The following is a 15,170-nucleotide window of genomic DNA, read 5'->3' on the forward strand; positions in this document are numbered from 1 at the left end:
AACTTGCCCTTCAGTCACCCTTATTAAGAGACCTCCCTGGACCTTGGCTTTTGAGATCTGACTGTGTCTCAATCCTCCTGCTTCTCTGAATGCTCCTGGCCCCCTGGCTCACTGTTCGGCCCTCTAGCCAACATCTTGCCTAGTCCTCTAGGTGGAGGCCTCCTCTCTCTCTGGACTGGCTCATCAGCCACCTGGGGATGCCTCTCCTTTGTTGCCCACTGGTCTGCTCACCGTCTGCCCAGTCCCAATGCTAACAATCCTCCCCATGCCCCCTGTTGTGTCAGGCTTGCTAGCTGGGTGCCCAGCCCTATGAACAACTCTGCATCTGCCTCTTTCTCCCTGGGGGGACTTGACTTAGAAGAGTCTCCTTTCCTATGTTCTGCTTGGAGGATGGGGCTCAGCCCCCCCCCCCCCTTGCTCCATATGTCTTCTCCTACTCTACCAGGAACCTCTCCAGGAAAGATGTGGTCTTCGGCTTTTTCTTTTTCCTCAACACTTAGCACAGTGACTTCATAAATGGTGAAGCTCAACAGGCCTCATTGTTGTCCCCTTCAGTTGACGTTCTCTCTCTCTCTCTCTGGTGCTTTCTTTCTTCGCCTCTGTTTCTGGCATTCTTAGCTTCCTCTAAGGCTCAGCTCAAGAGTCAGTTGCTTCAAAGGACCTCTCTCCCATAATTCTATTTATATTGTGGAGAATGAGAGACGGATTTCTATCTTCAGGACAATGGACAATCTTTGACGTCAGGGACTATCCCTCGGTCATATCCCTAGAGTCCAGTGCCTGTCTTGGATGAATCATGGGCTTGATATTGTTGACTGAATAACGTACTTTTTCTCCTCAAATTTCCACGTCTTCCCTTCTCTATGGACCTGCTGCATCCCCCAAGAGAAGATCAGCTCTTTGAGAGCAGGGAGGCTTTCCACTGTGTTTCTCTCTCCAGTGCCCAGCATTCACTGCCTTTCTCATAAATGGGGATGTGCCTGCTGTTCTATTGCCATCATATCTTAGGCACAGCTAAGCTGCCAAAAAAACATATTACCTATGACTCCAGTGCAGGGCTCCACTTCAATGATGTGACAGTCACTGATTTTCCCCCATCTGTATTGGATGGCAGATCTGCTATTGTTCCACATCTAAAAGAAAGTAAACCTGAAGCTTGGCTTGAGAAAGTACATTCTGGTCTAAGTCAGGGGTGAGGAAAGGATCCCATTTGGACAGGTTCCAGGCCCTGGGGAACCATTCTGGACATCCTCCATAAGGAGCTCTCTCAGGATGGCCCCCAAGATCAGCTCCATTGTGAAACCAATGCTAAAAAGGGTGTCCAGTTTGAGCTAGTGCTTCCATGCCATCTGAAGCTGAGGCTGGAAAGGCAGCAAGAGCTGGGGGTCTGGAACCCTAGGGCCCCATCAGGCCCACAGTGGGCCTGAGACTCAAGGTGGAGCTGGTGGAGGAGGTACCATCCCATCCCCCATGAATTCCTAAAGTTCAACGGTCCCAGAGACAGCCAACCCTCAAGAACACACTGGACCCAGAGCCACAAGACAAGAATGAAAGTCCCACCTTGAAGCCTTTCCTCACGTTGACTTTGATGTAGTTTTCTCCAGGAATGATAATGGCATATGGTTCCAGGAGAATCTGGAAGGGTTCAACAGAGCCTTTCACCTCAATTTCCAGGGCAATGACGTCATCCATATTATGAGGTGATTCACGAGTGTTCTCCATTGCCAGACTATGCAAAAATACATCAAGTCTGTGAACCAACTTGACTCAGAGATGCTTAGTGTTCAGACTCCATTTCTAGCCTAAAGTTTTCTAAAAGTTTCTCTATTTTGATTCTACTGCTAAATGAGTAGGCAAGATAAAGGAAGTTCCATTAGATGCTAAGATGGCCAGAGAAGTGCTTTTTGTGACAGCAAAGAACTGGCAACAAAGGCAACCTGGAAGAGGAGTACAGTGAATTTATCACTGCACCATGAAAAAACAATGGCTATGAAGACATCTGAGAAGTTTGGGAAGACTTATGGGAATTGAGCAGAGAAAATATACTTCCTGGAGACTACAGACACAATTAAATGGAAAGACCAACAAGGAAACTCAACACTGTATAATTGGAGAACCAAACCTCAAGAGTCCTTTCTTCCCTTTGTAAATGTGGGTGGCTCAGAGGCCTGAGGAGATGCTGGGGGAGTGGGAGGATCCAGGCAGGATTACATATTGAACCAGGGGACCTGGCTGATGGAGCTGTCAACTGGTCCACTGACCAAAAAGTCATTACACCCTCTGACTCAGAGATATTGCTACTAGGTCTACAGACCAAAGTGATCAAAGAAAGAAGAAAAGGCCCTAGATATACACAAACAGCTACAGTAATTCTTTTGTGGTGTCCATCAATTGGGGAATGACTGTGCTTTAAGAAATGAGGATGGGGACAAATGGTGATTAAGTATCTGCCTGGATGAAGTATGTCATCAAAATCATTTCATTTGATCCTCACAACTACTTTAAGAAGTAGGTTCTATTAGGATTTCCCTTTTACAGTTGAGGATATTGGGCAGACAGAGGGAAAATGACTTGCCTAAGTACAAAGAGCTAGATCCAGCCTCTGTCCACTGTGCCACCAGCTTAATTAAGGGCAAGGTTTCAAAGGGACCTGGGAAGACTTGTATGAGCTGATGCAAAATGAAGTGAACAGAAACAGGAGAAAAGCTTATATAACAACCTCAAAATTATAAAGCCAATTTCGAAGGATTTAAGAACTCTGATGACCAACCACAAAACCAGAGGACCTTCTAAGGAAACATGTTGCTCACCTTCAGAAAGAAAGGTTAGGAAAGAATGAGGGCTGAGGCTGATGTTTTCAGGATTGAGGTTTGTTTTTGCTTGACTATATGAATGGAAAAGGAGATACAAAAATCCACTGAAGAAAAGGAAGTACAAAAAAATTTTAACTGAGAAAAGCAACTCTTTAAAAGTTAGAATTGGATAAGTGGAAGCTAATGACTCTATGAGACATCAAAAATTAATCAAATTCCAAGGCTTGGAAAAATATAACTCATTGGGGAAAAAACTGGAAAATAGATCCAGGATTCTGTTAGAATCACTGGTCTAACTATAAAAACCATAATCATAAGGAGCAACTGGACATCCTTCAATGAATTATCAAGGAAAACTGCCCTGATATCCTAGAACAGAAGGTAAAACAGGCATTGAAAGAATCTACCAATCACTCAGTAAAGAGAGCCCCAAAGAAGTGATGGACTTGAAATGTAGATCAAAATATGCATGGGTTTTTCTTTATTCTGTGGGGTTTTTTTCTTTTGATGTTTCTTCTTTCACAACTCTGATTAATATGGAAATGTGTTGAATAAGATAGAACAGGTATAATCTATATCAAATTGCCTACCATTTTAGGGAGAGGGGGAGGAAGAAAAAAATATGGAACCCCAAATCTTGAAAAACTGAAGGCTAAAAATTGTCTCAACACCTAATTTGGAAACAATAAAAACACTTAAAATATTAAAAAACAGTAATAGGGAAGGTAGAAGAGACGGAGGATTTAGGGGAGAAGATAATAAGTTCTGTTTTAGACAACTGAATAGACTTTGAACTTTTTTTCTCAGTTTACCTTAATCATAATTTCAACACAGCTCACTGGTGGAATTTGCCGCCTTGGGTTTTTTCCATGAAGGGCTACAACCAGGGATCCTCCTGGTTCCAAACTCTCCCAAGCCAAGTAAGCCCCTACATTATTGGGGAAGCTAAATCTGTGTTTGTCTTCCCTATCTGTGTGTTATTAAGTGATAACAGAAGATTCAGGAAATTCTCCTAAGGTATCAATGATTCTTCAGCCAATACTGGTCCCTTGGAGAATTTTTTTCTTCAAGGGGGACTCCTAATTCTCCTAAGAAGGCTGACAGAGTTCCTAAATCTTTGAAGGAATATTTTCTCCCTCACCAAGAGAAAATATTCCTTCAAAGGGAAATAATCCTATTTAGACCAAGTTCCGGGATATATATCTATACATATATCTATACAGATATATAAATATATATATATATATAATATGCATATATCTAGATATGCTCATGTATGTGTATGTGGCTAATTTGGCATTAATTTTTAGTCCCCCTTTTTAAGACTGAGAATTTTAAAATTTCCTTTGTATGCAATTAAATTTAGTATCTTTGAGTTTCCATTGTCATATTTTCTATTTTTTAGTCAAATTAGCTTTTTTATGGGGCTAAGGTTCAAATGAAAGAACAAAGAAAGGGGAAATCTGAAGCAATATCTCCTCCCCACTCTGCTCCTTAGGACAGTGAGTTACTTGACATCACATGTCCATAAGTTAAAGAAAGGGAAGTCCATTTTGGTTATATTTCAAAGCAAATTTAGAATCTGAACTTTAAGAACTGTCTTCTTGCTCACAAAAAGAGAAAAGTTTGTTCGAATCAGGGAACAACTTGCAAATAAGGAGAGAGAGAGAGAGAGAGAGAGAGAGAGAGAGAGAGAGAGAGAGAGGAGACTAGGAATTAGGATTGTCTTTTGAGAACTCAGAGGTATAATTTCCAAACCTCATATAAGAGAAATGTTAAGGTAAATTAGAAGTCACCAAAAGATAATGGACTAAATTATGTGTTTTTAAGTTTTTAAGAACCAAAAGTCAAAAGGATTACAATTAACTGGCTTACATAGAAAAAAAAAAGAACTATAGAAATATTAATTCTTGTATTTCTTGAAATGTAATAGCTCCCTACTGGATAATTCTCTACTGGATTTTACATATGATTCGTGTAAAATGTGAAAGGTAATAAGAATGATTGATTTTCTACAATTAAAAATGCAATCTAATAAATCTACAATTTAAAAATTGACTGATTCAATGCCATCTAGTTAGATTTAAGCTTTGTTTCCTGTTTTAAATTTGTGATACTGTGAATGTTATTGAGTTTCTGAATTTTCTTGTATTTGTAAATTCTGGGAAACCACTGTACAAGAAATGTGGCCTAAGAGCTAATAAAATTATATCCTTTTAATGCCTTTTGATTTGGATGCTGTGAAATCATTATAAGCCATTGTCTTAATGTTAAGAGTATCAAGTTACATAATTTTAAATTATTTTAAAATTTTAGAATAAAAACTGCTTACTTTATGGAAAAGAATGAGAAAGAAGGAGACTATAAAAATTTCTTTAATTGTAAGCCCACCAGGTTTCTTGAGACCATTTGCTTGGGTAAGGTCACAAAATCTTTTCAATCCTATGGATAAACTTGTGAATTGGTTTATTGAGAAAAAGGGATGCCTTTTCCAATGCAGTCACTCTTTGTCAAAGGGGTGGGGACTGACAAGTTTGTTTATAATATAGAAGTGATTTATGTGATGATATATCATTATGAAAATTATTAAATTATATGTGGAATAGCCTATTTTCTTTTAGGTTTTTCGAGGCAATGGGGCTAAGTGACTTGCCCAAGGCCACACAGCTAGGTAATTATTGTCTGAGGTTCAGGTCCTCCTGACTCCAGGGCTGGTGCTCTATCCACTGCGCCGCCTAGCCACCCCTGGAACAGCCTATATTGATGTGACATTTTTAACTAACTTAATCTTGACAAACTCCCATTTTATGAATTTAACTTTAGAGATTAGTATTCAGTACCTTAAGAGAGAAATATCTACAGATTTGCAGTAATTAGTGTCTTCTGGGCTTTTTTTTGAGTGAATGATCATATATTCATTATCTATGTGGAATTCCAGATTGTTAAGTTAATTTCTAATGTTAGATTTTTAGTTTAGACTGTAGAAGAAAAAGGCTGCTGAGTGATTTCCGCATGCCTGTGAAGCCTTGTAAACTTTTATTGCTAAATAGCTTTTTACACCATGAGAGAAATAATCACTGAATCTAGCCCTAAGCCATGACTGGTGAGACTCTTCTGTTTTTGAGCTTCGTTTTCAGGTATGTTTGTATCATTAAGCCAGAGAAATGCCAGCTGCTTCATGGGAGTGATAACTGCATACTACTACCGGTGGAGAGAATAGTTGAAGGAGTGACCTTGGGAAGATCAAGTTAGGACCCTCTTGATTCAGTTTCCCATAAAAGAAATTTTCTCACCTGGCTAATTCTGAGCCCGACTGGGTTGTCTATTTGACTCACCTGAAATCAAAAGGAGAGCTAAAGGGGTTTTACTCTGTGTCTTCCGACTCAGGCCAGGAGGACCAGGCTTTTTTTTTTTGCAAGGCAATGGGATTAAGTGACTTACCCAAGGCCACACAGCTAGGTAATTATTAAGTGTCTGAGGCTGGATTTGAACTGAGGTCCTCCTGAGTCCAGGGCCAGTGCTCTATCCACTGCGCCACCTAGTCAACCAACCCTCCTGGAATCCCAGTCTTGGTGCTGTTCTTAGGTCTTCCTGCCCAGGGCTGATGCTCTATCCACTATTCCACTCAATAGCCCTATATAGTATATATTTTTTAAAACTCAGTATCTTCATTTATTTTTCCAGCTTCATGCAAAGGGAGTTTTGAACAGCTCCTAAGAGCTCAAGTTCTGGCCCCACAACTCCCTCTGACCTCAAACTCCTCTTTCTCCAAAGAGAGCTCACATCCAGCTAAGCCACTCCATCAGCCAGGGCTGCTCCTGCCTCCTGCCTAACTGAAGTGAGGGAAGTCATGCTGCGGGCCCTTGTCTATGACCAGAGAGGGTCTGTGCTGTCCCAGGAATGCATAGAAGGGCAGAGGTCTGGGCAGGCTCCAAGGGCAGGCACAGCCCGGATCACCCCATCTGGGGACGGCATCTCACAGAAGCTGGCAGGGCCCAGAGTGGTGCAGGCAGGTGTTGGCTCCCTGGCCCCTACACTCCCAAGCCCTCCTACAGGGTCCTTCTCCACTCACCAAATGGGGTCTGGGACCTCCTCCAGCACAATCTGGATCACACTGTGGTAATCTTTCAGCTACAAGACAAAATGTGACTGGTGAGCCCCTTTCCTCTCCGGGTGGGTCTCAGGACACAATTTTCTTCTTGCCACCTTTGCTCTAGGCTTCCAGGAACAAAGATAACAAGTACCCTGAGGGGCCATGGGTCCAAGTCTCTCTTTTGGCAGAGGAGGAAATGGAAAGCCCAAAGAGGGGGAAAATCCTCAAACTGCCTTTTCCATAAGTTTCTTGTGAGGATCAAACAAATTAATAAATATGCAAGTCTTGAACCCTAAAATGCTTTATCAGTAGAAACTATTTGTAGTGATGTTATTAGAAGAAAGTCCTTAAATCAATGCCCAAATCCACTAAAATGCTTTCCCCTTTTCTCCTTCTAAAATTAAAAGTTGGATTCATAATCTCAGCCATTTTTCATATACCCCAAGAGAGAGGCAGAGGTCTCCTGGGGTTGCAAGAAGTCATCAGGGGAACAGGAAGAGTCCCTGCCCTTCCCCACCAGGCTGGGCTCTGGCTGCTGAGCCTTCCTTTCTTCCATGGGGTTGCCTGGCTTTTCTTTTCTCCAACCACACATCCCTCCATTTTACTAAACCACATATCGTGGCCCTCCCTGAAGGGTGGACAGGCCATGGTCTTTTACCTGCTCAGGAGAAAAGCTCAGGATGAACTCGTGGTCAGAGTGTGGCTGAAGGATGCCCTTCCTGGGAGTGACATAGAAGGCGGTCTCGGAGTCAGGGTAGTACTTGATGTCCTTATAGCTCCAGATCTCTCCTGGCATCAGGGGCAGTAAATTGGGCTTCATGATCTGCCAGTGAAAGGGCAGTTCCACGTGCCTGTGGCAGGGGAAAAATCTTGGGACCAGGATTCTCCTCGCCAGAGTCAAATTGAGAATGCCAAGGGTTGGTCAAGTCTACACTGAGCCCCTAATGGGGCTGGGAAGAGGAATACACAGTTCCCCAATTCTCTCCCTCATGGGGGTCTCATCCAGAAATGTGGAGCCTGGATCTCCCATTTTTACAGTGAAGAAGGCGAAAGAGTAGGTGGTCCACCTAAAGCAAGGTCACTGCTCTAAGACCGTTTTTTCCAACACTTCCTGGAGGTCTTACTCCCCCTGCCCCCAATCTGGGGCTGAAAAACCTGAAGACTACCAAGGAGGGAAGGGAGAGGAGAAAATGCCCCCCCCCCCAAACCTTCCAAAAAACCTAAGGAGTGAATTCTAAGTCATGACTTCTTTAGACTCTCTTCGAATCAGAATACACGTGTCTTTCTTTCTCCAACTCCGGCTCCTTTTGTCCTTTCCTCCCTTCTCTGAAGTTGACCTTCTCACTTCTTTAAAAAACTCACTTGGCAAGACCTATCCATGGACCACTCTCTGCACTCCCCTATCTACTCTAAATGCTCCCAAAGCCAAGACAGGTGAGGGACACTCACGTGATGTTTCTTACGATGAAGTGTTTTGAGCTTGTGGTCTTGATATTTTGGGGCTCAAAGCGAATGAAGTGCTGAGCAGTCAAATCTGTGAGCTCCCCTGGCTCGGGGTAGCTCACTTCACCAGACACCCAGAGAAGTCCCAGGGCAGCCAGCTGACCGGTTCCTGGGAAAATAGATTCCTGGGGTCAAAGACAAATGCTCCATGGTGCTCCTCTGCCTACAGCAGGGATGCTACTCCATTGCCAGTCTGTTCTAACACCCTGGCTCAGTCACCTGGCTGTCTGACTTGGGCCACTGACTCCCTTTTTTTTTTGTCTTTTAAAATATTATTTGTGTTTAACAGTTAAATATGCATAACCTATATTCAATTACTGTCAAGGTGAGGGGGAGGAAAGGAAAAAAATGGGACCTTAAAACCTTCAAAAATGATTATTCAAAACTCCCTTTGCATGTAGTTGGAAAAATAAATGAATATACTGATATAGGGCAATGAAGTAGCACAGTGGATAGAGCACAGGCCCCGGAGTCAAGAAGAACTGAGTTCAACTCTAGTCTCAGACACTTGATACTTAATGGGTGACCTTGGGCAAGTCACTTAACCCCATTGCCTCCCCCAAAGATTATTTGTTATTTGGGATGGGTCTCTGGGAGGGGGAGGAGCATTGGGGATGATGAAGTCAACAACAAGAGACACCAATAAAAACTTTTTTTAAGACACTGCAAACAAAACTATTGATGACTGAAAAGAAACCCCCTAGTCAACCAATTCTTTTTCAGGTCTAAAAGAGTCCCGCAGATATGAAATAGCAAAGTGGGAATTCAAAGCCAGGCTCTGGGTCAATGTCCCTACATATCCTCAGGAGTACACAGGACTAATGGTCTGAGGACAGTTGGTCTCCTGGGGTGGCTTAGTGTGGAATTATACAGAAAGGGTTCCCTAATAAGGACAGTCTGGAAGTGGGTACAAGGCAGCCCAGTGTCGAGCCTCCTAGCCTCAAGGGCCTTCCCCAGCTCCCTAGCACCTTGAGAATACAAAATAAAGTCTTCAGTTTGGCATTTATAGCCATCCAGCCTCATTTTCTAGCTAACTGCCCATTAGCCATTCCCCAGTCAACACCGCCTCTCCTGTCTGTTCCCCAAGGCTCTCTTGGGAGGGTGAGGCACTCTCTCCTCTTCACCTCTGGCTAAGGGAACCTCTACATTCCTTCATTCTAGCCTATGGGCCCTCTTCCATGAGAAAGAAACCTTTCCCAACCCATTTAGGAGGTAGCACTCTTTCCTATCCTCCTCAGTGATCACCCATATACTGATCAGTTCAGAAGTAATATCTCCCTCTTAGCCTCCTCCACAAAAGAAAAAGTTAATTTTTTTTTGCAAGGCAATGGGGTTAAGTGGCTTGCCCAAGGTCACACAGCTAGGTAATTATTAAGTGTCTGAGACCGGATTTGAACCCAGGTCCACCTTACTCCAGGGCTGGTGCTTTATCCACTGTGCCACCTAGCCGCCCCTGAAAAAGTTAATTCTTAAAGGACAGGAAATGTTCAGCTGTCTCTGAAGAGAGTTAACCCTTGAGAAATGCTTGTGGACTGGGAATGGAACAGGCCTCTTTCCCCTTCCCCAGTCCTCCTTAGAAAACTAAGTCAGCAAATACCACCCAAACAGAGGCTGTCTCCAAACTCTGGAAAGTGGTGACCCCCGCTTCAGAGTATTCCTTAGAAAAACATTACCCCCCAAACCAATTGTCTCCAAGCCTTTGGAGCCTGACTTCCTCAGATGATGGAACTCAAAGACACCTCTAGGTCATATAGTGCAACCCCATCATTTCACAAGTGAGATAAATGAGGTCCACAAAGAAAAGTCTAAGTACTCAAATCTCCCAGTGATTCAGCAGTGGCAGCTGAGCCTCCCCCCAACCCTCATTTCTGGAGTCCAAGGCCTTGGTTTTCTCCCCTACCTAGGGAGGGTATGGCCATGGTCATTGGCCAAGTGGTCCCCCATTTCAGGCAGCTTCTCCAAAGAGTGAGCACTAATCTAACATGGGGAGGAGTAAACCTTTGAGGATCTGGGGCCACAAATGATCCAAAGAGAATGGTACTTTGGGGCAGGCCAGAAACATCAAGATGATGGAGAGGGGAGAGTTCCAAGTGCAAGCCAGAAGGCTTTCAGGTCAACTGCCAAGAGGGTCTGGGCCTCTTAATCTCTTGTCAGATTCCCCCTAGCATGTGCTCAGTACCCTAAGCCATATGGAAATCACAGAAGACCCCATCAGATTCAGAGAGGTCACAGGGTAGGGGCAGCTGGGAAAAGGTCTGCATTTGAGGGTGGCAGATTCAATCTACAATAGTCATATTAGTTTAATGGTGGCATATGCAGGTGAGGAGATCGAGCTCAGGAAGTGGGCCAGGGCAGAGATGTGGATCTAGCAGATGGTGAATGAGCTCTGCAAGAGGATGGACGTTGAGTCCGTTAGCAAGCATTCTTTGGGAACCTACTATGTGCGGGGGGGGGTGGAGAAAGAGAAGAGTGAGATGGCTTATGGGAGAGACAACCCAGCAACATCTACAAAGGCCATAATCCATACAGATGAATACAAGGGGATCATGGGAAGTCAGAGGGATCAGGAAGACTGAACAGAAACAGTGGGATTTTTAATTGACTCTTGGAGGAGCCGAGAGATCCTGAGGCAAAGAAATACAGGAGAGGGGAGGGGAGGGGAGGGGAGGGGAGGGGAGGGGAGGGGAGGGGAGGGGAGGGAAGGGAAGGGGAGGGAAGGGAAGGGAAGGGAAGGGAAGGGAAGGGAAGGGGAGAGAAGAGGAGAGAGAGAGAGAGAGAGAGAGAGAGAGAGAGAGAGAGAGAGAGAGAGAGAGGAAGTGAGAATATGTGTGTGAGTAATGAGGCTGAGCTGGGTAAATGGAAAGGGACTAGGCTGTGGCTGACGTTTTACACTCAAGAGAAAAGTGGATAGGTGATCCTGAAGGAATAGGGAGACACAGGAGGTTGTGAAGCAGGGTAGCAACCTGTGCTTTAGTAGAACATGAAGAGAAAGGAGGGGCTGGAGGCAGGGAGTCCAGTTTGGAGGCTGCAGGAGGAAGAAAAGATGGTCCTAAGCCTGTCCCCCCCAAACAAGACCTCTTAGTGGGGACAGAACTGAACCTACTTGGAGCTCATGCCTGGGTGGGACGTGGGGAGAGGGGACAAGCCTTCACACTCCAAACCTGAAACAGTGACTTCTTTGATCTGACAATTGTCACACACGATGATGAAAGGTTTCTCCACTGTTTCCAGGGAAACTGGAGAGAACACCACCTGAAAGACAAACAGTCTGTGTGACTAATGGTGATATTGTCCCAACTTCCAGCCAAGAGAAGACCCTACAGACTCCCTCTCCCCTCCACTGTCCTCTGAACCAGGCCCAAGGTAGGTGCTGACTAGCCTGGTGGTCAGAGTGGCCCAGGGGCACAGCTGAGACTGGCCAACAAAACCAAGAAGGGAGAACATTCTCCTCCTCCTGCCCTAGGTTACAATCCTAGGAAGAGGCTTCCCTGGAAGGGAAGTCAAAAGGAGGTTCATGGATTGCAAAGAAGGCCTTCGAGCAAGGCTCAGGGCATCTCAGATGCCCACAGGCTGCCTTCCTGAGAGCTGGCCTCCCTCATAGCAGACCAGTCTCTAGTCCTCTTTCCTCCATGGGATGTCTCTTTGTATAGTCATCCCTAAGAGAACACCGACCAAAGTTCAAATTGAGTAGAGGGAGACTTGCCCAACCACAGCTGCTCACTTCCTCAGGCCGGCTTCCTAACCTGGGGTAATAAGCAGGGAGATTCCTCCTTCAGTAAACAGGTTCTAGAGGAGCCTTCCTCTACTTTCTCCTCCTCTCTGGTTCCCTAAGGCAGGTAGAGCCAGAACCAGTCCAGAAAGGAGGCTTCTGCAACCAGAGGGCTTGCCAACTCTAGCTGTTCCAAGCTTCCAGGCTCTCTAGTCATCCCCCTCCATAGCCCAATTGTTGGGTCCCTGGGCTGCCCTGGCTTATTCCTTCTTAGGTCTCCTTTCCAAATGACTTCATCCTTGAGGAACTTGGGGAGCCTGGGTCAAACCCTGACCAAACGTCAGGTAAAACACTGCCCCCCTGGCAACGCCATGTCCCAGGTATTTCCTAGGCTTGACCATCTAAGAATTCAGAGGTCCCTCTTATGCAGCCCTTTCCGGAGGTCCCTGAAGAACCAGCCTTCTACCAGTCTCCTCAGCTGGCTTCTGCTTCCTTCTTATAGCCCCTCTGCACCCCAAAGGCTTGACCTAACGGCCTCTTTATTTTTATTTTTTTTTGCAAGACAATGGGGTTAAGCGGCTTGCCCAAGGCCACACAGCTAGGTAATTATTAAGTGTCTGAGGTCAGATTTGAACTCCAAGGCCAGTGCTCTATCCACTGCACCACCTAGCTGCTCCTCTAACAGCCTCTTGATCTTGGTGCTAGGTGGGTATACTCATCCTCTTCTCCTGATAAAGGGACTAAGAAGACCCTTGGTTTTCCCCAAGAAATAAGACTCCCTCTTCCCTCCAGATTTCATGGTTCTTCCTGAGGTGCTCAGGAAAGAAATCATGAAAATATCATAATGGCCCTGAGTTGTTTATGGGAATGGGTCAGTGGAGAGTCTGGACCATTGGGAGGGAGTAGAGCTACTTCTGCTCACACATGGGTGCCCAGGTTTCTGACTGGTGACCCTCTTGGAGAATGCCATGGCATGGGTATATCCAGATATGATTCCGGGGTCAAGAATGGGGTTTGGAGAAACTCTCCCAAACAAAATGATGTGGTTCCAACGGTGATCTCCAGACCTGAGCTGGTCACAATAGAAGCCACAGCTGCCCCATGGGAGTCTCTCTTCCCCATCCCTCCCTGGAACCCTTCTTTCTCACTGTCCTTCAGTCTCTCTCCTCTGTCTCTTTCCTCTTCCAATCATCCAATAAGCATTTCTTAAGTGCTGTTTGCTGCCAGGTGTTGGAGAACAGATCAAAATGAGGGATCTTCCCCCTCCTGGCACCAGGGATACAACATCACAGATAAGGAAATATATACAATAGCATAGATAATAAAGTAAATATACAAAAGAATTTGGAGCAGGGGGGACACCACAGTGCTGAGGAGGAGGGCGGGTCTTGGCTAGGATGGACATGGCATTAGCAATTCCCAAACAAACCAGTAGAATGAAGAAAAAGGTAGAAGGGGGAAGAGAACGGTTCCAGTTGTGCAAAGATGAGGGCAATGTTGAGGGTGCAAGTGAGGGGACAGCAGCACAGTCAGGGGAGCCCTGCCTGGATCACAGCTCAGGCTGCCGGGCCAGTTCCTGCCACTGTCTTGGTCTCACACAAGCAGCCACTGAATTAAGCAAACATCAACCCTGGTTCCTGCCCCTGTAAGTGCCAAGTATCTGAAAGGAGGGCAGCAGCCGCCTCCCTGAAGAAGGAATGAGTCCTTCCAAACTGGTGAAGAAGCGATGACCCCAAGCTGAAGTGGTGAAGGGATGACTCCCCTCCCTCTCCCCAAACTGGTGAAGTATGGATGACCCAATTCTGTGAGGAAGTGGTGGGCATCTCTTTAGGACTTGGAAGCCCTTTCTCAGGGGAGGGTCTTTTCCTCCAAGCTGGAGAAGCAATCCTCATTTTTATAACACTCTCCCTGCCAGAAGCCCAGGATATAACTTGTAAAGCTGGTGTGATTCCCAATTCACCGGTAAGGAAATAAATGAAGGCTCTCCGAGGTTACAGGTCTTCCCAAGTTCACTCATCCAAGAAGCGTCTGAGGCTGGCTCGAGCATCACTTCCTCAGCTCTGGTGTGTACCAGACACCAAAGGAGGGGACAGTCATATGGACCTCTCCCTGTGTGGCTCTTCCACAGGGGAAGACCTCATCAATGGCTTTGGAATGGAACCAAGGCTTCAGGTTTCGAGTACAAACTGAACTCAGAAAATGAGTTAAGGAGACCATCTGAACTCTTAAGACTGAAAAGAGCCAGCACACATGCTCCCTGAACCCCAGGACATAAGTGGGGACCTCCTAGAATCTAGAAGAAGAAACACTATGACCACAGAATGAAATTTTCTGGGAGAAGAATGGAAGACCTGGCCTGGCTGAGGCAGAAGTGTGACACCAAGGATGAATTCAATTTCTGAAGGGTGGATCCCTAATGAATGGGAAGGAAAGCTGACCACAGAATGACCCCCAAACTGAGTCCTTGGCTGAGAGAACCACTCTTTGTCAGTCAGGAAGCTCAAGCTGGGGAAAATACAAATGGGGGAGTTGAGGCAGTTCCTTTACCTTTGCACCTTTCCCGTTGATGAACAGGACACTCATTTGATTCAAATCACTAACAGCTCTCTGGAAAAGGAAAACTCAAGGAGGAGAGGTGTGGGACAAGAGGTATGTGTGAGAAAGACAATGTCTGTCCCTGGGTGGAGGGAGATTGACAGGACGCCTGGAGCCAACTCTCCAAATGCCTTGGTGACAGCCTGGCTTTCGACTGGGGAGCAGGCCAAGAATTGGAATGGGAGGGACCTGAGGAGTCATTCCATTCAGCTTCCTCGGGTTAGAGACAAAACAAAATCCCCAGGAGTTAGGCGACCTGCTCAAAACCAGCCAAGTAACCAGTAGCAGAGCTGAGATTTGAACCCCATTCCTTTGACTGCAAATTCAACCCTTTCTTCTTCTGTCCCATGTCATTTCCTCAGCTGGGGTGTGGCAGGAGGGAGATTCCAAGCTCTGCTTCACAGTCTTATTCAAGAGGGATGGAGGGATAACCAAGGCAAGAGACATTGGATGGAGA

At 45.5% G+C, this 15,170-nt stretch overlaps 1 protein-coding gene across 1 annotated transcript in view; it reads right to left on the reverse strand.

The window, feature by feature from the left end:
* DLEC1 (DLEC1 cilia and flagella associated protein) overlaps positions 1–15,170 on the reverse strand; it is a 59,330-nt gene that overhangs the window by 30,305 nt on the left and 13,855 nt on the right. Inside the window, exons 12-17 of the mRNA XM_074199256.1 lie at positions 11,571–11,661; positions 8,356–8,518; positions 7,565–7,757; positions 6,886–6,944; positions 1,561–1,729; positions 1,040–1,133 (exon numbers count right to left, since the gene is read on the reverse strand). Coding sequence (XP_074055357.1) covers positions 1,040–1,133; positions 1,561–1,729; positions 6,886–6,944; positions 7,565–7,757; positions 8,356–8,518; positions 11,571–11,661 — 769 coding nt within the window. The remainder of the gene's footprint in view (positions 1–1,039; positions 1,134–1,560; positions 1,730–6,885; positions 6,945–7,564; positions 7,758–8,355; positions 8,519–11,570; positions 11,662–15,170) is intronic.

The sequence above is a fragment of the Macrotis lagotis genome, chromosome 8 (assembly GCF_037893015.1).
Source record: "Macrotis lagotis isolate mMagLag1 chromosome 8, bilby.v1.9.chrom.fasta, whole genome shotgun sequence".
Taxonomy (NCBI): domain Eukaryota; kingdom Metazoa; phylum Chordata; class Mammalia; order Peramelemorphia; family Peramelidae; genus Macrotis; species Macrotis lagotis.